At 37.6% G+C, this 22476-nt stretch overlaps 4 protein-coding genes across 15 annotated transcripts in view; 2 read left to right on the top strand and 2 right to left on the bottom strand.

Annotated features, from left to right (window-relative positions):
• The first annotated feature begins 209 nt into the window (after window positions 1–209).
• LOC105704193 (glucose dehydrogenase [FAD, quinone]) lies at window positions 210–3969 on the top strand. 5 transcript variants are annotated; one of them, XM_012433223.2, is made up of 12 exons: window positions 210–428; window positions 545–595; window positions 798–997; window positions 1059–1170; window positions 1641–1775; window positions 1847–1962; window positions 2042–2209; window positions 2323–2476; window positions 2565–2719; window positions 2895–3072; window positions 3217–3340; window positions 3444–3969. In XM_012433223.2, exons 1-12 carry the CDS (start codon window positions 263–265, stop codon window positions 3646–3648), a joined length of 1764 nt encoding a protein of 587 aa, XP_012288646.1. In that variant the 5' UTR covers window positions 210–262; the 3' UTR covers window positions 3649–3969. The 5 variants fall into 5 exon arrangements, with proteins under 5 accessions (XP_012288646.1, XP_012288643.1, XP_012288647.1 ...); XM_012433220.2 differs by having other exon boundaries at window positions 3136–3340; XM_012433224.2 differs by lacking the exon at window positions 545–595 and having other exon boundaries at window positions 210–356; window positions 3136–3340.
• Window positions 3970–4026: 57 nt separating this feature from the next.
• On the bottom strand, window positions 4027–10467 carry LOC105704194 (venom protease). Of its 4 annotated transcripts, none has more exons than XM_012433228.2 (5): window positions 9736–10467; window positions 9103–9387; window positions 8272–8536; window positions 6868–7115; window positions 4027–5078 (listed from the first exon to the last, which is right to left on the bottom strand). In XM_012433228.2, exons 2-5 carry the CDS (start codon window positions 9293–9295, stop codon window positions 4744–4746), a joined length of 1041 nt encoding a protein of 346 aa, XP_012288651.1. In that variant the 5' UTR covers window positions 9296–9387; window positions 9736–10467; the 3' UTR covers window positions 4027–4743. The 4 variants fall into 4 exon arrangements, with proteins under 4 accessions (XP_012288651.1, XP_012288649.1, XP_012288650.1 ...); XM_012433226.2 differs by having other exon boundaries at window positions 9871–10467; XM_012433227.1 differs by lacking the exon at window positions 9736–10467 and adding an exon at window positions 9388–9464 and having other exon boundaries at window positions 9103–9307.
• A 58-nt stretch (window positions 10468–10525) lies between these two features.
• LOC105704085 (heparanase) lies at window positions 10526–18783 on the bottom strand. Of its 5 annotated transcripts, XM_023432795.1 has the most exons (9): window positions 17745–17855; window positions 17346–17675; window positions 17104–17209; window positions 16509–16678; window positions 14681–15016; window positions 13293–13542; window positions 12742–13101; window positions 11049–11490; window positions 10526–10747 (listed from the first exon to the last, which is right to left on the bottom strand). In XM_023432795.1, exons 3-9 carry the CDS (start codon window positions 17117–17119, stop codon window positions 10582–10584), a joined length of 1740 nt encoding a protein of 579 aa, XP_023288563.1. In that variant the 5' UTR covers window positions 17120–17209; window positions 17346–17675; window positions 17745–17855; the 3' UTR covers window positions 10526–10581. The 5 variants fall into 5 exon arrangements, with proteins under 5 accessions (XP_023288563.1, XP_012288403.1, XP_012288405.1 ...); XM_012432980.1 differs by lacking the exons at window positions 17104–17209; window positions 17346–17675 and adding an exon at window positions 18720–18783 and having other exon boundaries at window positions 17745–17969; XM_012432982.1 differs by lacking the exons at window positions 17104–17209; window positions 17346–17675; window positions 17745–17855 and adding an exon at window positions 18720–18776.
• Window positions 18784–18921: 138 nt separating this feature from the next.
• The window catches only part of LOC105704084 (ATP-binding cassette sub-family G member 1), a 28071-nt gene continuing 24516 nt past the window's right edge, over window positions 18922–22476 (top strand). Inside the window, exon 1 of the mRNA XM_012432977.2 lies at window positions 18922–19215. The gene's annotated coding sequence lies outside the window, so the exon portion shown is untranslated. The remainder of the gene's footprint in view (window positions 19216–22476) is intronic.

Raw genomic sequence — 22476 nt, 5'->3', positions numbered from 1 at the left:
TAAAAGGGTTGTTTCTCATTCATTAAGAGCTTACCGCGAGCCCCTACCAGAAATTCGTTGCGCCGCCCTTGGGGGCAAAAAACGGTGAAAGCTAACGTACGAAATCAGAGGGCAGCACACGGTGCCATCGCGCGACCCTGCCCGTGAGCAATCTCCCAACTCATCTCTGGTTAATGATACTAAATTTTCCTTTTGGACGGTACAAACGGTGCACACGGATTGGTTAATCTGGGAGTAGAATCGTTTCATCTTTCTCGGATAAATGCTAACCGAATCGAAGCGCAATAAGGATGCAGGACTTCCAAATCTATCTCCCTCTGGAACAAGCTCGCCGTGTGTTCTTAAGCGTAGCGAGCGTATGTACCAGTTTACTATATATTTCAGTGGCATAAATGCACTCATTCTGTCCTGGAAAACATGGAGTCTAGGTATTCGTTGTTACTTTGTGGTTTCGAAAAATCTGCGTACTTTACGATTTACGGCTTAGCCGTATATCTTTTTAGTCATTATTTAAATTTTGCGTACTTTTTTTCGGAAAACACAGACTGGTTTTACAGTAGTCATGAAAATTTACCCAAGTATGATTACATCGTTGGTAAGTATAATATTGTAACAATAGTCCAGATACTTTCAAGATCTGAAGTTTATTTTTCACGTAGAGTATTTTTATTATCTATCTGAATTTCTTTTTTACAATGATAATTGTCAATTATATTAAAAATTTAGATACTGGTATTAGTACATGCAACGAAAGCAAGAACACTTAATGGATAATAATATAAGAACTTTTCTTGTAGTTGGAGCAGGCAGCGCCGGTGCCGTACTTGCCACCAGATTGAATGAGATGGGTTTTAGAATTTTACTATTAGAAGCGGGTGGAACGTCTCCTTATTTTACTGACATACCGGTTCTTGCACCATTTCTTCAAAGAAGTGTTTACGATTGGCAACATGCTACCGTACCACAAAAGCATGCATGTAAAGGCCTAATTAACAATGTAAGATTTCTGTAATAATCTTCCTGTTATTTCATAACATTTATCGTTGTTGTATTTTTAGCAAAGTTTATGGTCAATGGGAAAGGTCATTGGAGGCTCCAGCAAATTAAATTATATGCTTTATGTTGAAGGACATCCTCTTGATTATGAAGATTGGTTTCCTGATTATAAGGGTAAATAAAAGTAAAATGTAATTACTATTGATATTAAGGAAACGTGAAAGTGTCTTCGGAGGGGACAGGTCCTGACCCCCATGAAACTACATTTCTTATAACAAATTTTTTAAATGCCTATAAACAAGTGTTGTAAAAAATTGAAATTTTGTTGGTATCAAGACCTTCCTTATTATCCTCCATATTCACATTATGTTTGAAACAATTTGGTAGGCCCCCCTTTGGAGAAAAACTTCAGGAGACCTTTTTGATACCACTTTCATGTCACCTTAAGAAAACCTTAATGTCAAATAAGTAATTTTGCTATTTATGTTAACCCAAAACAAAGTCCGTCAAAATACATTTGCACCGGTGTAAACTAATCGATCTTAATTATTCAATGAATTAAATGCGTTTTTTTTTTTATGAACTTCCTTAATAATCTTTAATATTCATCTTGAAACACGATGAAATAAAAACAATTTTCGTAGATTTCACTGCTGAAAAAATGAATTTGCAAGATGTTAATGATATTCAATGGTATACTGAATTATCTGATGCAGTTTTAAAAGGCATTACAGAATTAAACAAATATATCTGCAATATAAATAAAAATGTTGCCACTGGTGAGTAAGGTGCTTTATAAGATTATACTTCATTTTTTTAATGTAAACACTAAAGGTTATTTCTTATTCAGGTTTCATGAAAGCTCAAGTCACTATAAAAAATGGCGAAAGACAGGGTACAGATAAAATATTAAGGAATACAAACAGACCTGGATTAACTATATTTAGTCATTCACATGTAAATAAGGTATACATTTAATATAAATAAATTAATGCACAAATACATTCAAGTTAATGTATGTCTATATTCTTTATGGCATGTTAAGGTAATATTTAAATCAAAGAAGGCTGTAGGAATTGAATACACCAAATTTGGTAAAAGAATGCAAGCCTATGCAGATCAAGGGGTCATTCTCAGCGCTGGCGCAATTGGTAGCCCAAAACTATTAATGCTTTCTGGAATTGGACCAAAAGAGCATTTGGAGAGTTTGAATGTATGTCATCTGAGAACAATGATGTGGTACAAGTGAAAAAAAGAGTTGAACCGTTTACTGAGTATGTCCTCACCCTCCCACGATTATATTTTATAATTACCTTTTGTTTTTAGATAAAGGTTATTAATGATTTACCCGTGGGACAAAATTTGATGGACCATATAGTTACCGGCCTCGACTTGGTCACACTTAATACAACACTTTCTTTAAGCTTACCCAATTTACTTAATCCAATGTCAGCTATTCATTACTACCTTTTCCGTCAAGGTATATATTTCTTTGTATAATTATCAACATTCTTCTTTGGTATTTTGTTTTCACTAAATTTTGATAGTGCTATTCTGTAATCGTACAGGACCCTGGACATCCGCAGGTGTAGAAGTCCTAGGAACATTATATAGCCAGAAGAATAAATCAACAGCTCCTGATCTCCAATTTATGGTAATGCCTCTTGGCATTTCTCAAGATAATGGAATTTTCCTAAAGAGAATTATGGGAATAACTGACAGAGTAAGTTTTGCTCCTACTCATTTCTTTTCTTATTGGATATTATATACATTTATTAACAATCTTATTTAATAAGGATTTGATATAAATTAGCTTATTGTTATAACACACTGAATGAATTAATAAAAGGGTTGTTTCTCATTCATTAAGAGCTTACATGTAATTACATATTTTACAGGTTTATGAAGAATACTTTGCACCACTTTCGCACAAGACTGCAGTCACAATTTTACCAGTTTTATTACATCCTAAAAGTAAAGGAGAAATCAAATTGCGCAGTAATAATCCATTTGACCAGCCTATAATCAATCCAAAATATTTATCGAATAATGATGACGTTTACACGCTTATAAATGGTTAGTAAAACATTTTCGGAATCAACTAAATCATCATCGCTTTACTTTCTTTAAATGTTTCAGGAATACAATTTATTAAGCAATTAATTAATACCAATGCAATGCAAGCCCTTGGAGCGTCATTATATAAAAAACACTTTCCAGGTTGCGAGGATAAGACTTTTGATAGCATGGCATACTGGAATTGTTATATACGACATTTAACTTTGTCCTCCTATCACCCAGCAGGAACTTGTCGAATAAACACTGTTGTTGACAAATCGTTTAAGTATGGGAAAATTGCCTAATAAATCTTAATTGTGTATTGTCTATTGCATACAGGAAGCTGAGTTAATGGCAAAGTAATATTAATGTAAATAATTTTCTTTCAGAGTACTTGGTACAAGAAATTTATTTGTGGTCGATGCATCGGTTTTCCCAAAACTACCAAGTGGTAATATTAATGCAGCCGTCATGATGATTGCAGAGAAAGCGAGTAGTTTGTTTAAAATAAGAAAACAGGTGCACGAATCATTGTTATTTAAGTGTCAAATATCCGAGGTGTTTTATCCAAAGAATAAAGAAAGAAGTAAATGATATAACGGAAATTAAATATTTTATTTTTGTAAATAACACTACAATTCCAGGATGAAATGTATATGTATGAATACCTAGTGATAATCGACCTTCTTGACGAGTCTGTGGTGGTTTCTGGGAGTGACCCAAAAGCCGCCACGTCGAATGTGGCGGACCGACGTCGGTCTGCTGGCGACAACGGGCGCAGGTCATTCCCGGAAGCTACCACGACTTTAAAGAATAACTCTGACCGCGGAAGCTTAAAATACTTCTTCTTGATAAATCTGTAACTTGAGATGATACGAAAGGCGCTGAGAAATTTAATCGACGTCGATAAAATAAAATTCATCCATACTCTTTTTGGTGGCAATTTGGTGGTAATGCCATTTTGAATACTCAATTGGTAACATAAGCTGGCGCGTTCCGTTACCGACATTTATACTCATGCTGAAGGCTTTTACAGTCTACGTGCAAAATTACACGAACCGAATGAAGCGTTCCGTATGTCATTTCAGTAAAGTAATGATGAAAAGATCGATGTAAAACTGTCAAATTCCCGTGAATTCATTAGTCTAACGACTGTTACCGACCAACGTTGCCATCTGTGACGTTTAGCTGCGAGTAAATTTTTGCTCTAAAACCCCGGGACAAGTCAGCATTCTCTTGCGAACGTTGGTGAAAATATTTTCCAAACTTTCCCATCTGACTCTGTATTATTATTCCATTTCTGTGGTCTCAACCGAGTTTCCTGGTAAGGATTTGGATTATCGCGTCCTACACGAATGGCTTATAGCTTAGTGGACAAAATATACGTCAATGGACACGTCTCTAGAATTGCATAAAAATCACGTCATTTAGCTGTGACATGTTATCGTCATTTTCACAGCATAATTACGTTTCGCACTTGATGATTTCGACGTAATATCTTACTTAAAAATCACGCGAATATCCCGTACTCTGCTACCTGGGATATTGTTCCAAATCGCTCCTAAATAATTTGCACACCGAAACAATATCTTAACAATAACGAATGCAATATTCATATTATGCTTAATCGCTATGTAATAACTTGAAGCCTTTAAGGAAAGTCTATAATTTTGTTTTGGAAGAAACTGATTAATTTGGTCCCCAAACGGTATCTTCTATCCAGTCGAGGTAGTGAGAAACACGCGTATATACTCCAGGAGAATCAGCCAACGAACACAGTCTTCCAAAACTCGTAACACCGACAATTTGGTAAAGACACGTGGACGGGTGGGTGGCTTGAAGAGGCCCTCCTGAATCTCCTTGACAAGCATCTTTCTTCCCTCCTCTGTTTGGATCTCCGGCACATATCATTGTTGGCGATACGCCTCGGGGTACCGATGTTAAACCTCGCAGAAGTTTCGTGCATCGAATATTATCTACTATATCCAGGCGTGCTTTCAACAAAATATCACTGCGGTCCTCCCCTGTATCACAAATGCTTATGTACTCGACTCGTTGAACAACATACAAAAGTGCTCAATTTTTTCCCATGCACGTATAGCGTATGGACCGCGCATTGTGCATCGCTGACAGAACGGGGAGAGAACGAGAACCGTTAAGTTCGGATATACACTTGTCCGCGCTGGTAGAATGCACGATAAGTTCTTGGCAGTTGTTTGACACCAAGAAACTCGGTAGAGTTTTCAGCTAAATATATTTTTGAGCGAGATACTCGCAACGTCGAGTACCGAGAAAAACGCCATCTGCGCGCTCGAGCTCGAACAAGACGCTACGGAGTTCTAAACGCCAAGGATCGAGACTTCAGGAGTGGGATGAACGGAAATACAATTTTTCCATTCTATTTTTCCATTAAAGAGAAATAACCGTCCGATTGGCTGAGAAAATCAAGAATTTTTCAAACGATTAGGTGTTTTTTTAGGTATACACATACGCAAATTACTTCGCTCCGCACTTCTGTTGCACGTACAAGCGTAGACCCAATCGCAACAGTTCTCGTTCTCTCACCGTTCCGTTAGATCCAGTCGAAGCAATATTTAAGCACAGGCAGTGAGCAGTCCATACATTATACGTCCATGCTTTTTCCTATCAATGTGAAACTGTATTGGTAATATAAGATTCTAGGGAATCAATAGTTTTTGAGATATTCAGTTCGTGCAATTTGCCGCCTTACAATTAGTTACAAGATCGGAAGTAAAATTTGACATCTCAAAGTATATGAAAATGAAACATAACCCACCAAGCACGTTACGTCACAGGTACATCATACATGACAATGAAATAACGATGTATAATGCCGATTATGGCGGAAAGCACATTCGGATCGGATCATAAGTCGTTTAGTTCCAATTAATTGTGGTTAGATTCAGTTAAAGTAAGCCAAGGGACAGCGAGTCACCTGGACATAAGTAAAAAATCGCCGAGCTTTAGGATTGCGCCCCGTCTCGACCCGTCTCGCCGAAGACCCTACCGACGATATCGTCAACCACCACGTGGAAAGGGCCCACGGGCAGACCAAGTCCTCGCCAAACCGATGCAAAAGAGGCATCCAGTGATTGGCACCCTGCAAAACTCCACAAAGCGGGGAAAGATTACCTACGGCCACGCCAACCTGTCGGGCGTCGTCACCGACCTGGGGCATATAGATACCGGGGTTGTTCTCTACAAATCGATCTCTCGAGCGAGTCCCTGCGATTCTTTACAGAGGAGAGATACAGGGTTTGAAGCTTTTGCGAGGGATCTATGACTTTTTCAGTAGGCTTTCGGGGTGTACAGCCCCCGGTGAATTTTTTTTTCGCAACTGCGATCACAGGAGCTCTCGACGGGGAAGGTTGTTCTCTTCAAACTGAGCTCTCGAGCGAGTGGCTGCAATTTTTTTTTCAGAGAAGATACGCGTTTTCGGCATTTTGAGGCGTCTTGAGGCGTTTTTGGGCGACTTTAGATGGTTTTAAGCAGTTATTGGACGGTTTTAGTCGATTTTAAACGTCTGTCTACCTCTTCCTGCGCTTCCTTACGTCTTTCTACGTTAACTGCCACATGGTATGACCATCGCGAGTCCTAATGAGCCGCTAGTGGCGACTGTTACATGGCACCGCCATCGTGATTACATTCTCCATCAAAAATATGCTTTAATTTTTTTCATCGATGTAATTAAAAAAAGTAATAAAGAATTCGCGAGCAATGACGTTACCGAATCATCGGACAGATAAAACTCATTATTACATTTCAAAATAAATTTTACGGTGAAAACATTACCTAATCGAGTTACGCCCCACCCTGTCACCCAAACGTTTGTAGGAACGTTATCAAATTCAGTATGAAGGCAAGCGGGCTTAATGTACTTTCCAAAAACAACAGCTTTCGTTAATTTCAACAATGCAATGTCGGCATACTTAGCAGGTGGTAAGTAAACGGGATGTCTTTTGACGGACTCAATTTGAAAAATCTGACCGGAGTTATCGTTTAAACGATTCGTCCCGACTCGAACCACGTTTGGACTGCCACTGAAATGCCAGAAGATTTGATGTATTGCTTATGTTAGATTTATACCGAGTGAGGTATTTAACGTAACGTATCGATATATCTGGTGAATAAAACACTTTAGAGAAGAAACGTCAAACAAAAGTTTTTCGATTTCGTGGGCGAGTATAGTGGCGATATACATGTCGAGGTGTTCTCTTGAAACCTCGTTGAAGCCGCTCGATTTTCCCAGATTTGCGCTTCCATTGTGTTCGCCTCGATTGAACGCAGCTCGCTGTCCCGATCCATCAGTCCAGACCAGACCAGACCAGACGCAGTGCCTGTTCCTTACCTTTTTCTAAAATAAAGAATCTTGGCTAAGGTCCTCTTCCGTATTCCGCAGGTGTGTCCTAAGCAAAAAGGCAGATGCTGCCGGGACCATAAGGCCAGGTAAAAAGGGCGCAGAGTAATGGATTAAGAATTAACTGTATTAATCCCTGTCATAAATTCTAAACAAAAAAATTTGAGCGCCGACGTACATGATTTATTTGAAGGTTATTTCAGGGTCAATTTTAGCTTTTCAAATGAAAGTCATATTTTTTATGGTAGCATTGTATTGTATGAAAAAATAAATCATTTTCATTCCACACATTTTTTATACGGCTTCAATTTCGCAAGAGAATAAAAATAACATCAAAAAAGGTTCCATTCTGGGTTGCCTTGTTCTCTAACTGCGTTTTACTAATTTACATCAGTCAGTCTTTATGTTATCTGAGCCAAGTCATCACGGTTACACAAGAAAAAAAAAATCACCGGCTTCAATTAACAAACATTAAAAATGGCGACCTACTGAACAACTAAACGCGGAATGGAACAGTTTTGACGTAATGTTTATTTATCTTGCGACGCAAAGCCACACATCAAAATATTTGCAATGAAAGATCCTTCTTTTTTTGTCGTACGGGACAATGTTGCAATAAAAAATTGAGCTTCCATCTAAAACACCTATGTTGGCCCTGAAATGACGTTGAAAATAACCTTCAAATAAATAATGTGTATTATCGTTATACTTCCCCCTCCAAATAAAGAAACTTTTATTTGACACTTTTTCTCTGAAGTGCTTTGTTCACCAGATATATCGCTATCTCAACTTAATTGCCCCACCCGGCATATTTTTTATTGTCGAGTTTCGTAACTTACAAAAGTGCATGAGTGCAATGAGCTGCCGTTAATACCCAGTATTCTGATATTAAGCTTCCACCGCACAAGTAATCAATGGTTCCATTTTGTAGAAACCACCCTACAGCAACCATATGTGGAAATTCCCCAGCTTGTGCTATTTCACCACCCATAACGAGAGGGTTAATCAACTCTTGACACTTTCTAGGAATGGGAACAGGCCGTGACCCTGTGAGTTGCAATATCCACACATTTTTTCCCACTGCTTCGTTATACTCATCGCACTCTGAAATACATACAAACCACCACGATCACGTAACAAGTTTCTGATTAGAATTAAATATACAAAGTTATAAATATTAGAATATATTAAAAAAAAATATTTGAAACAAAACGTTATTATTTTTTTTTTACACAGAATCTGAAATTTCAATGAAAAATACTATGTACAGAGACATGCGTGAATGCCTTCTCTGCAAATATAGCGCCGCTATTACATAATGGAAAAGCATTTGTCTCCATCAGTATACCATTTGAAAAACTCCACTTCCGGGATGGACATGCCATTTAGTATCAGAAGTTGAAATTACCAACATTTGATATAAGATATGCGAGTAACTTGTAAAAAGTTGTTACGTTTTCCAAATAAACCATTCCCCCCTATTTTAATAGGGATAGATGGATGGTCAAAAACACCCTATATATATATTCAAAACTCATGCACGATTACACGATCGCTTTAATCTTTGAACAGTGCATAATTAATCATAATTTCAATTACTGCTAGTAATGTACATATGTTAAAACAAATGCCAATTTATCATTTTATTATAAACATATGAAGATACATACTTATTTCACACTTTCTTCTTTCTGGCCGATATCTAGATGTTAACTGTACCGTTTTTTTTTCAAGATTAGTGTAATTTATTACAGTATCCATTGCATCATTTTCGGACCACCGATGGCGATCTGTGATATAAAGCTGTCGACGAGTTCTAGTTTTATACCCAGTAACTTGCGAATCGTTGTCATCTTGATTCATTACATTTAGCAACTTAAAAACATGAATATTTTGAGTTGGGATACGAAGATCTCTTATGAAAGTTGGATCGAAAGACTGAATTTGGGAATCACCTGTAATTTTTTTAAATCCTTTTTAATTATAGCACAAATTTTTAAAGGATGAAACATCCAAAAATGAAGATGTAACTTTTCTTCATTCCATTTTTAATAAATGAATCCAGTTTAATGTTTTTCAAGTTAAATTTTTGAAATACTGTTTCAAGTAATAGTTGGCATTAAAATATGGCTATATAAACTTATATTTATAACTCCATTTGTCCTCCTCATAAAAAGCTAATGATATAATGAATTCCAATTTTCAAATTTAGTTTTTTAGTCTGAAATGTTTATAAGCATTTTTGTTCTTATCATAGATCTTTAATTAACACACCGAAATTAAAAAAGAATGAATGTCTTAACCTTAAACATGTACTGTGCAAAGCGATTCTTTATAATTAGTAATTCCATGACAATACGAAAGAATCAGCTATTACAAGTATTTTCTCCAATTTCTTTTTTATTATCAGATCAACAATATCAATATAAAGTACATACTCCGGACAACTGGTGTAATAAGGAAAATGAACACGTTCAAAATATACAAAAAATGACACATGATTATATGTTTCAGAATACTACATCCTTATTTGGTTCTAAACTTGAGTTGATTTTATAAAATACAACTTATCCGTTAATCTGAAATATGTTTCATTTCATAAAATACATTTTCGTCTGTTCCCGTCACTGAACATAGAGAGAAAAGTTGGGATATTACTCATGGGATGGGCCGTGCGAGCGCATTCTGTGCTGCCCTCGGTGGAGAATGCGGGCGGTTCACGCACTTGCTATCTGATACCCCCAGTGGCGGCTCAACTTAGGGATCCTCTTCATCTCTGTGATAGTAAACATTTTTTACCATCAAGTCCAGCAAAGGTGGAAGTCCTCGAAGATGATTTTGGCTGCATTCTGTTTCCGCTTCCTCTTCCTTCTGGTGCCATTGGATGGCAACAATTGAACGATATTTAATCCTTGGCATCCGCGACCCGTTTTCACTTCGAGTCCACGATTCCAGAGAATTTCAGGAGTTTTACTTCGATTTTTTTATAATTATTGTACGAAAACGATATATGGAGTATGCCATTTGGTAAAATATCCAATATAATTCGACACAGCTGTTCATATAAATACGAACGTCGGTAATGTGGTTATTTAGAAGAATCTTTTTTACCAACGTCGATTAAATTTCTCGGTGGATTTCACTTTACCTTAAGACATCGAGCATACCGGAATATTCACATGGTGTATAACAAGGAAAATCATGGAATAAGATGGTAATTCAATTGACTCCAATGTATTCAAAGTCACCGGTTTAAACGGTGGTAAATGTCCATTCGATCGTAGATTCAATACTTCTCCATTCAAATTGATATTCCTGGAAAATAAATATGAACTTTTTAAAGAATTTATAATATACTAACAAATAATAGGAAGAAAACGAAGCGAGTACCAAATCATTGGCAACATATAAATGCAGAGAATACGAAACATGACTGTAACAAATAGCACAACGTTCAATCTATAAAAAAATCTATAACATACGCGTGAAATAGATTTCACGAAATATTTATTATTTCATAAGATTTCACGTATTTGCTGAAATTTTATACGTAACATGCACTAAATTTGGATGATAATTATGCTGTAGTTAATGATTCTGCCAATAAATTGCATACCTTGATTGCAAGTGGTCAGAAGTAAGAGCATACAACGACACAATGATCTTTTTGTTTGGTGCTGGAATAATCCCTTCGATATTTATCCTCATAGACTTGCTATTAATATTAACTCCGTAAATTGTAATTGCTGGAACATTATCGAGCGAAGCACTTTGGGGAGTGCAATGTGCGTACAACCGCAGATACTCGAACTTATTCGATGATAACTCCAAAACTTTTTCCGATACAAATTGTTTGAATATCACGCTAACCCACCAATCCGGATTTGGTGCTACATCTGGCCCAACCATGGCATAATTTCCACCGAAATATGATTGCCTTATAACGACATTTAGCCCAGAGAGGGCACTGTATCCAAGTTTATCCAGCCATAAGAAGCCACCTACGAATCTATCTGACAGTTCTGGAGCACCACCGCCAAATGCCGTACTGGTTTCCGCTATAAAGAATGAAAGAAATTATTCACTTTTTTTTATCAATTCCAGTTAGCCTATTAGCCTATTAATGGAAAATACAAGGGACTGCAACATTTATTAAACTTTGCACGGGATATGCAGTAACTTCTGGACTTACAAGGAAGGTTACTTTGGTGTCCCCCTCCAATTTTATTCAAATGTTTATTTTGTGACGTGTCACGCTAACTTTTTCTAATTTCTGAGTGGCTGGCTCGGTAGTCAAAAGTCTATCTAATCGATACGTCTAAATTAACTCCCTGATATACGTACATGCTTTGATAAAACATATACACATATATTCTTCGTATATTAATGACATATACGTACATTAGCCGTATTAACATAAAGTATATGTATACTATATGTGTGTGTTGTGCCGGTTTTGATTCTGATCTAGGCTAAAAGACATTTTTTTAAATCCAAATTTTTAGGGTGTCTGGACTTTTCTTGGATGGTCACGAGTTATATGCTAAAATTTCTATCGGTTCAATGATACTGATCCTTTAAAGAAAGTATCTTATTAGAATTGATTGATTTGAGGTAGATTAAATTTCACCTTAATATCTCATCATCACGATACATCGGCATATTTTTGTGACGAAATGAAAAAAATGTTAAGTACTTGTTTCGAAACTGAGGAATTGGACTTCCCACAAGTAAGTGTTCGCTGAAATGCTTCATCCTACTGGAAACATTATGCGAAACCTGCTCAATCGATCAGATTTGGAGGGTAATTTCACTCATGAAACTCGTTTCATAACAGATGAAAAACGGACATCTCTTAGATTTCATTATAGTATAACATCATAAAAATAAGTATAAAATAATAAAATCGGACAGGAATATCAACGTAATCTTCCTTATTCGACGCATTCAAATCTTAAGGTAGTATTCATAGACCCGCACGCGATTATAGAGTACATTGTACCATTTATTTCGATTTTTATAGAAAAATTGTTATGTAAAATTAAAAAAAAAAGTTAATTACAGATCGATAAGATATTCACAAAACCATATAAATTGAGGACTAGTAATAATATAAACACTAAACCTACTGACAATTTATGTCTCAATTGCCAATACAATTTGAAAACGACCGGGGTAGGTTTAATGTTAATAAAAATATAGTTGTTAAATGCAAAAAGAGCTAAAGCTCTTCTATGCATAACATGAGTAACTGGGCCGTAATTAAAATACATGCAACTAAAGTCGTACTTATTGTGAATTCAACTTACAAAGCCACATATCGATATCTTTCTCCACTTCATTGAGCATAAACTTCATCGCATTAATTTGTACTGGCAAAATGTTAAATGTTTCGGGATTTATGAAGTCGTCGACTCGAGCCACCCGTCCATTGAGGTAATATTGATGCCACGTAACATAGGCAATACTATTGTTTGCTTTGATTAGAAATTCTTTGGCATAATCCTGACCCTTGCCATTAATATCGGCAATGTGATTCACTTCTGGGCCAACAACTATACTATTTGCGTATCCTTTTGTATCGAGAAGTTTCCTTAACTGAATATAATCTTGGGCCAATTGATCTGCATTTATACTTATGTTAAAGACATGATGAAACGAATTTGGCTCTGAAAATAAACGATATTTATTTAAACCCAGACCTTCCAGATTCTTAATTTCCGATCGCAATCGGTGCCATAAGTTTCCTCATTCCTTAACATTTTCCACAAGGAATACGTTGAAGTAATCTTCGTAAAGTGCAGATCCAAATAAACATCCAACGTTAGATTGTAATCCATTAATATCAAAGGATGTGTACCGTTTCCTAATTGCCAATCCAAGAGCATTCCATGATGCGCAGCAAACGATATAATTTCCTTTGCATTACTAATGTTCCAAGAGTTGTCCAAAGGATTTCTTATTAATACGTTCAGATCAAAGAGCATTCTCAAACCAGCTTCCTTTGTAAATGTATACAAAGATATAAAATCCTTAGCGGTAATTGTGAAATTACTGATATCCGAGCCGTCCACGGGGCTCGGTACTTTTGACGAAGCCGTTGCTTGACTCTGTTATAAAACAGAAATTAATTACATGAGATATACATAAAACCATTCATAGTTCTTTGATCATATTAACCAGAATACGGTGACCCTTTTAAAACCGATTATTTCAATACGTTTTGCACAAAATATTTAGAGTGCTCGGACTAGCAAATCGTAATCACCTTTTTTAGTTTTTAAATATTAGTGGCATTGCTACGATCTAACTAAAGTACAAGTTAACGCTACGATTTATTTATATACCTTGACATTTTTATTGTATAACAATTACATGGTATTATACTAGTTACAAGATCATTTGAATTCCATGAAAGATGTATCCAATACAATGAAGGTTTTATAGATTTAAAAAGAAAGACATATGATGTATTATAACATTATCACAATTTACTTCTGTGGACTAAAAAACCATAAGTTTTATCACATACTTTCGCATTATAAAATATTAGATACTAAAGAATATAACACTGGACCACATTCGTGCCAAAGGAAACCGATGCCTTTAACGTTAAAGTAATTTTCTGCACGTTTATGTACATGAAAATGTGTTAACAAAACTTCCGGAATTCTAAAATCTATATTCATTAAGGATGGTGAAAGCAAACTATATTCAACCCACAATTCTTTTTCGAAAGGTCATCGTTAACTGAATATTCAAATGGAATACTTAAATAAAAAAAAGACTAAGCGAGTTCTACTTTTAGAACGGGCAAGTAAAATGAGAAAATGAATCTTCAACAAAGGTAATAATTTTCATACGAAACAACTGTATACACCACAATAAAGAAAAATCTACACATATATGTATATCAAGTACCACCTACTGTATTGCAAGGAAAAATAGATGTATAAATCAGAACCTTAAAAGTAAAACTTGCCCCAAAATTCAATGTTAATACAGAATTCGTTAAAAATGTGAGGTATGTTATTAACACATTGCGTACGGGTCACGAGATATCTCGTATATAGCAAACCAAACATTGTGGCCGGGTTACAAGATATCTCGTAACCGCAAGTTCACAAATGCGCGGGCTCTGGAAGCGCGTTGAGCGAGTAGAGTGCCGTACGCAATGTGTTAAGTATGCGCATGTTTGTATTTTATAGATAAATATGAATACATAGAATAAATTAATATTTCTTTAACCTGGTCAAATAATAGGCAATCAGCGGATGTTCCACCAATTCTGACATATGCAGGGCCCAAGTAGCGTGCCAAAGTTATGAACCGCTTGTCTTGTAAGGGAAGATCATTCATATTCCTTAGCAAGGAAGTGTCCAAACCAAAAGATAAAAATCTTTCCGATGGTGTATGTAGTAGTGTTTGTTCTAGGTCCAGTACTAAGGTATGTTCATTTGCAAGACTTTGAGATGCCTTTTTCGTCATCCATATAAAAAAGTATAACGCGATCAATAGAGACACAGTGGAAGCTGCTACTTTTACAATACATTCTGGTTTTTTCACGATCAAAAGCATTGAAAGCTGAAAAAATCAATAGCAGTATTAGGTAACGGAAACAAATGATTCAATCGGCATCAGTCTATTACGTTTCAGACCTCATTCTGTGACATCTCACGTGCCCCTGTAAGCAGTACTCAAGGTGTTATGAAAGTGTCATTATATACAGGGTATAACAGAATTCGTAGTCTTATAACAATTTACAGAAAACTATTAATTTTTTAATCTACCTTATGATCATGAGTATATTAAATTGTGGTTATATCGATATGGAATATATATTAGTTCATTTATTCTGTGGATAAATTTGGGTATTTCTGTTGGAAGTTTGAAAGAAAAGAGTACATTTGGAGTAATATTAGTCATATAGTATATTTGACACTTTGTTTAACAAGAATATAAAGTGACAACAGCTTGGAAACGTTGAAGTAAATGAAAGTTCATGATTTCATATTTAGCAGATAACCTTTGGATGTCAAGTTACATCCACTGACATTAATTACAACTGTAGTTGTTCTACTTTTATAGTCACTGTAATAAGGCCTTGAAATTCAATTATTTGTGACTGCATATGTAGTTTGTATTTCCTCTTTCGGTGTATCGGCATCGGTTAGAGTACTACTACACTCGGAAAATTGATTTGGAGTCTGCGAAACCCACGGAAATGTTGAAAATAATTTAAAATTAAATGTCAAACAACTGCTTATTACAGGCGTGTAACGTTTTCAAAATATAACCTAATCAAATATCAAATGACCACAGGCGTTTGAAATTTTTAGGTTACTTGCAAAGTTACGATGGTGACGCTTTGCAGTGCCTATTTTGGCATGCAATATTTGCTGAACCTTAACCAAGTCAAACTCAAGTGCCTTCTACAGTTCTTCAACTATTCTGTATAGTACTTCTTGGTTTCGTTTGTTTTCTTGGAGCTGGTGTTTCTTGTATGTGTATGTAGGTGTATAACATGACGAGCTAGCCGTGTCCATGCAAGTTATATCATCGGATGGTGGCGCTGCGTTACCAGAATGTTTCGCGCGGGCTGTTTAAACTGTAGGTGCACGGTTCATTGAGTTTAGATTTCCAGGTTGCTTTCCTCTAGAAATTGTACAATATTTTTAAGGGTTCTTTCGTTGTTGGTGAAAGCCAACGTAGTACTACATTACGTAAATAATTGCGAATGTCTCAGAATAAATAAATTTGTCAGATTGTTCAGGGTATTTCGGACAAAAGTAGAAGATACGATTTAGAGTTTCTTCTCTGCCGCATAAACAAGTTGGTGAATCGATGATATATTTTCTAAAAAGCTGGCAGTTTAATCTTACGTGTCCAGTTCTTATTCGGTTTATGTATATCTCTATTTATGCCCGATTTTTTCACCTACGGATAAACTTCCGATAAAGTTATCCGGTAGTTTGAGTTGCAGATATTTGGAGGATAGTTACGCGGGAGTATGAAAAAATCGGGCATAATTAATTTAAATTGTAACCTGAAATAATGCGGATAGTAACAATCTTACCTTATGATTCAGGGTTAACATATCTCCAGAATTATAATAAAAGTAAAGGCGAGTGTTTTGCTTGGGATTTATGACAGGGATTGACACCGAGTTCGGTCTATTCATTACTCTGCGGTTCTTTTTAGCCGAGTTTGGTCCCGGCAACATCTGGCTTTCCGCTCGGGACATACCTGTGGAGCACGAGAGAGGATCTCAGTCAAGGATCTTTGTTTTGGAAAAAATAAGGAAGAAACACCGCGTCTACCCTGCAGTAATGAATTAGGACAATGAGTTGCGTTCGGTCGAGGCGAATAGAACGGAGCGGTAAAACTGGGGAAATCCCATTCCAGCAGTCCCAACGAGGTTTTAAGAAAATATCAGGAGATCTCGCCTAGACAGGTCTAATTGGCAACGAGGAGACAAAAATAATAAGAATGTCACGTAAAAAGTGTGATAAAGGACTGTAAAATGTGAAAAGAACATTTTTGGGATGACATCACTGACATGCGCCATTGTTCGGGGGGAAGACGTTATACAAGGCGGAGCGCGCGCTCGGAGCGTCATTCGATCTCCGTCTGACGAGGTATTAGCATCATATATTTTTTTTTTTATTTACCTTTGCTTAATCCCATACCCTTCCTCCCTCCCTCGCCCAACGTATCGTGGTAATTAATTTAACTTTTCGAAGGGCTCCAACGCGCAGCAACCTCCACGTGGTGGGCCTGGGGGATTGGTGATTTCCAACGACAGTTGGAAAGATAGTAGTTTTAATGTAGTAGAAAGTGGAACTACTCCTTGTGCGTGCACGTGATATAAGTTTACTTTGCTACAGATTGCGGAATGGACGTCGACGGGTACCTTTCCATGCAGCTAGTAATTTCGGGTTTGCATTTGCTAACCGAAGTAGATTATTGCAGGTACGGGATGCCGTGCCTTTACCGTACCGTCGCCGAGTACGTTGTAGCTAGTCTACGGCATGCGAGGCAACCCGGTTCAGGTCGGTTTCGCGATGCGCCGTTTCGCTTTGGCGGCAGCCTGCAGGGGCTCTGCCTGCCGTAAGACGGGCCAAGCCCGTCAGGTGAAACTCGTATTCGCGGGCCGACAACTGGGCCGGGTTAGTCGCCGGTCACGGTGGAAGTTTCTAGATTGCTCGCGTTATAAGTAGTATGCCACTTTGGCCAATTGTACCTGAAATTCGATGTCTATTGGCAATATACTCCGCGACTCCCCCAGCCTTTAAGCCGATAGTTGACAAACCTTTATAATGCATGCGGCCTGCGAAGGGTGGACGGATGAGTATGGTATGCGAGCGGTGCGTTGGGTGGGTTATGGAATCCTGTTTCTGCCGGATTCCCAGAGCGCTGGGAAGTCGACGGAAGCAGGTGCCTATGCTTAGGCGAATCCCAATCGCAGTGGCCTCCATGTGGCGAGATCCGGGGGATCGGTGCCACCCCCTAAGGATAGCACCGATCCGCGAACTAGCTGCGAAGTAAAGTTTGAGGGGCTATACCACTGTGAACGTCGAAAAAATTTCACATTTTTCACAATTTTTTTTTCTCAAAAAGTGCTGCACATAATGGCACAAACTTATGTTTCCACGAACGGTCCAATGTAGGAGAATACGGGAAAATTTTTCTTGTTAGTAAAAAATCCATATTTATTTATTTATTTATTTATTATTACAAACGTAGAGTAGTAAAAAAGTTGTTTGTTGCTGGCGCAGGTGATCCGAAACAAAAAATTCAAAGATTCTTAATCCGTAAGGCCGTCGCTATCGCCCATCGTGGTAAAATTTTAATTTTAACTCATACTTTTGCCTCAATTATAGCGCAAAAAAAACGTATTTTTGTAACACTTGCAAAAAACGCTGCCATTTTGTTAATTTATAATATAAATTATTAATTGAGGTACGGGTGATAGCGACGGCCTTACGGATTAAGAATCTTTTTGAATTTTTTGTTTCAGATTACCAGGAGGGCTTCAAAAATCTGCGCCAGTCGCAAATAATTTTTTTTACTACCCTACGTTTGTAATCATAAATAAATAAATATGTATTTTTTACTAAAAGGAATAACCTTGTATTTTCCTACCCTGAGCCTTTCATGGAAAAGAAAGCGTGTGCCGTTATATCCAGTGCTGTTTCAGAAAAGAATGGTGAAAAATGTGTAACTTTTTCGACGTTCAAGGTGGTATAGCTCCTTAAAAATTGCCAAATGAACGCATGTTTCATACCCTGTCTCTAAATACGCCCCGTTCGTCTCGGACGCATCACAAAACCGTGAAAGCACGAGCCAGCCAAGTCCCTTTCCCCGTGCCTCTAGTGGCCTGTCCGATGCGTGATGCAAACGATCATGCGCGTAGAGACCGAGGAAGGAAGGAAGCCCAGGTTGGCGCACGGTCCCCACTCGGTGTCAGTCTCGTTCCGGACGCCAATACCGTCGCGCACCCGCCGCCAACACGAGTCGTGCCTTTCCTGCTCCGCCACTCGGCGTTTGTTCTTCTCCCTCTCTCCCTCTCTCTCTACGTTTTCTCTCGGCACCACTCTTACGACGACGAATCGCTGCGCTCCCGGCGAGCAGGGACCCTCTCTCGACACGTGGACGCGGTCACTCTCTCGCGGTGACATTCGCTTTTCATTATTGGCCGCCTCCTCGCTCGCTCGTCTGTCAGCTCGGGACCGTCGCCCCTAACGGTCTGCTGCGCCACGGCTCTCGTCACTCGGAAACAGGTCAGTGTAAAATTCTTACGGTACATTCGCGCGACCTAGACACGGAAGCACCGCCAGATAATAGGGCTCCGTCGGCGTCACGTGACTGCATTACTAGGTCACGTGGTCGAGTTTAGAAAAGTTAACCCGCGATTGGAAGACGGTGCACCTTTTAACTGTCGTTGACTTTGTTTTTTCTTTCCAACGCGCAGTTCCGCTCGTTATTCGTTACCTCGTGTTAAAACTTTTTCAGCTATTCCGAATGATTGGTCGTTAGGCGGCGGTTGGTAGTGGATGACTGTAGCGATGCTTCCGTTTATTTATATTAATGCACGGGCGGAAGTACACTGGCGGATACGAATGTCTGCCGATTTTGCGGATGCGGGTCCGCAAGTGCATTTATGTCCGCCAGTGTACACTTGACTCGTGTACGAAATGTATGTCAGGATGGAAAGCCCAAATGCAGTTCTTTGGAGTTTTTCCGGAAGCACGTAAGAGATCCTTAGTTTTTGAGTATATGATGTAAATGTGGGAGTTTAAATGATCGAATTCGTTCTTAATATGTTATTCTTTCGTGGAAACTTATAAACTGAAAGAAGCATTCGCTCAAGAGTGGTATTCAGTTTTCTTTACATTTTGGTCCGCAATGGCATTAGAAAAACTTGTAGCTTAATTGTAAGGTTTCATGTGATTCACCAGGAAGAAGTGATGGCGCATGTACAATGTGAAATAGACAATAATTTTGACTAATTGAAATTGCGGTCTGTGCTTTGCGTAGATACGCAACACGAACCTCCATAGTTAAAATTCCCTGTCCTTAATTTCTGTTTTAATTTCGCAATTACGTAAAGAATAATCGTTTCTCAATTTTGAACAGTATATCATTGTTTTACATAAGTGGTCATAGATAAAACTTGTTAGGTGCAACAATTAAGTTTACGTACCCGTACAGTTGTTCATAGGGTACATTCAAAGACCTGAAATGGGGAACAAAGTATAACTTCTTCCTGTTCCAGTGTCGAGTCATTACAGTCAATGCACATTTCTATAACCAAGAGTCGATATGGCTCTGTCGTAGCCAGATCGTTAAATCCGATTGTTTGTAAAACACCCAATCGTTTTATAGAATGCTGTCAGATGTTCAAATCGTCGTTCAAATAGCTAAGTAGCCCTATTTCGCGATCCGGCTATTCATTTTATAAAGCGACTAGGCGTTTCATGAAATGACCACCGAGACCCCGCTACGTTGTCAAATTCATTAAATTACCGTCTGTTTTACATTCCGGCCAAATAATTTCAGCAATCTTATAAATAATGTTTTAATCGACAAGTTTGAATAAAACGTGGTGAAGTGCTTAGGATAGCATTTTGTATTTTATTTACGTAGTCTACGGAATATACATAAATAGAGCACATATATACATGAAAATATACTTTATTCTATGTAAGTATGTAGGGTAGGTTGTTATAGAAAAATACGTTTTTGATAGAATTACTTGAAATGATTTCGATGGAACATACGACGGTAATGCAATGAGTTTGACAATGCGTATGTATAAAATAATGGCGAACTGGTTTTAGAGTTTCACAATTCTTTTTCTTTAAAGAAGATGCGATTTAAGCGAAAGTTCTTCTAAATGTCAGCTATTGCATCTGTATAATTCGCCATTACCGAGAAATTTCTCATTTCAATTGAGACGTTCAGTGACACGGGAGTCAATTATGACCGACGACTGCATATAAGCAACACATGCCATGGTTTGGGCGCGAACGCGTTCCTTCGATGCACATTTTAAATGTTTACTGTACCCACGGTATGTCAATCGAACTTGGATATGACAGAATCGAAGTAATGCATGAGGCGATTTAACTCTAAACCTCCTACTATCCGATCAAATGACAGTTTTTAAATGGTATTGGCAATGAGGTTATAAATTGTCGGTACGTTTGGTGTTAATAATCGGCCGCCTCGATGAAATTATATTCCACTATTTTTAGTTTTTGAGAGCTTGTCTCCAACTTGATTATGATGGAATAGATTTTAGCACGAAGAAAATGGTAGTTGGAACGTGAGATGAAACGATTGACAGAAATCATATGAAATAGAGTTAATAGTGCATTCAAATAACTTCGCAATGTCGATTGGAAAGTAGTTGACGGTTTGCAACCTTGGCGCGCGTAATAGGAGGTGGAATGTACTGCTTAACGGAAATTACACGTCAGATATGTTTTATCTTAACCTAAGTGCCGAATGAAGATCCGTTCTCTTTTCATTCTGAGAAAGAGAAAGATAGACCACTGATTTATGTCAAAGTATGGCAGCACGGTTCAAACTTGCACATCTTGAGAAAAAAGTTTGATCGAAAAAAAAATATATTTTCTGTAAATAAATGCGGCCGTTACAGGCGGGGGAACGAGAATGCAGTTAACCCAAGAACAAATGTTTTCATTTAAACGAAATATAATTCTTGGCACCCATAATACTTATTGTTTTTAATTTCTCATAAAAAAATTAAATTTCATGAATGTCAGAATCTTCCTTAAGGTCTCCATACGCACGTGGTAAAATTTCGAACGATTTGATACACCCAGTCGGAAGAAAGGTTTCATAAATGATTGACCTCTTAGGTGCCACTTTTACGTCTCTTTAAAGGCAACAACGGATCGTATGTTCAAACGAACTCGTATCTGTATCACTTGCAGGAAACACTGTGTGTGCCATTTATCGATCTTGTGCAACGGTTGGGTAGGTACAATGCATCACGTAATATACGTTATTTCCCAGGCACTGCACAAAGTACAATATCCGTATATTCCACGTAGAAAATAAAAAACAGGGGTAGCAAGAAATTTTAGACAACAAATGCCTGATACAGTTGTAACTTTTTGCAAAATTCCCAATCCGATTAATTCCCAAATTTATGTAAACTATATATCGCGTGTAAGGGAAATTCTTCATGAAATATTTCGACAATTGAAGATTTAACACCAATTGATCGCGTCATGGAGTTCAACGGTATTGCGATCCTATTTGAATTCGTGTCTAATTGTCGCCTCTTTTTGGTTCATTTTTTCAGTACTTGACTCAAAATTCAGTGCATGTACCTTACAATATACGTATCACCGCTTCAAGTTAGGGGGCAGTATTCAGAGCTTCAAAATTTGTATGCTGCGCACATATAAATGGACTCTTTAACCGGAAAACCGGCTAATAGGGAAAAAAAAAAAGAAAAACGTGGAATTTATACGTGCAACTGCATTTTAACGTCTGAACGGCAAAAA

This window comes from Orussus abietinus, unplaced genomic scaffold (genome assembly GCF_000612105.2).
Source record: "Orussus abietinus isolate OABI.00-Male unplaced genomic scaffold, Oabi_2.0 scaffold84, whole genome shotgun sequence".
NCBI lineage: Eukaryota > Metazoa > Arthropoda > Insecta > Hymenoptera > Orussidae > Orussus > Orussus abietinus.
The sequence above is the reverse complement of the archived record's forward strand: the minus strand, read 5'-3'. Positions and strand labels throughout refer to the sequence as shown.

Bases quoted from the DNA above. Each gene is read 5' to 3' on its own strand.
- LOC105704193 (XM_012433220.2), top strand. From the start codon at position 263: ATGCTAACCGAATCGAAGCGCAATAAGGATGCAGGACTTCCAAATCTA. The intron at 3,073-3,135 runs GTTAGTAAAACA...TAAATGTTTCAG, and splicing joins CGTTTACACGCTTATAAATG to GAATACAATTTATTAAGCAA. The intron at 3,341-3,443 runs GTATGGGAAAAT...ATTTTCTTTCAG, and splicing joins GTTGTTGACAAATCGTTTAA to AGTACTTGGTACAAGAAATT.
- LOC105704194 (XM_012433226.2), bottom strand. From the start codon at position 9,931: ATGTGTCATTTTTTGTATATTTTGAACGTGTTCATTTTCCTTATTACA. The intron at 9,388-9,870 runs GTATGTACTTTA...AAAAAATTACAG, and splicing joins TATTACACCAGTTGTCCGGA to GTGATTCCCAAATTCAGTCT. The intron at 7,116-8,271 runs GTAAGTTACGAA...CTGGCATTTCAG, and splicing joins CATTGCACTCATGCACTTTT to TGGCAGTCCAAACGTGGTTC.
- LOC105704085 (XM_012432980.1), bottom strand. From the start codon at position 17,910: ATGGAGGCCACTGCGATTGGGATTCGCCTAAGCATAGGCACCTGCTTC. The intron at 15,017-16,508 runs GTAAGATTGTTA...TGATTTTTTCAG, and splicing joins TGTTAACCCTGAATCATAAG to CTTTCAATGCTTTTGATCGT. The intron at 13,102-13,292 runs GTACACATCCTT...GTTTATTTTCAG, and splicing joins GGATTGGCAATTAGGAAACG to AGCCAAATTCGTTTCATCAT.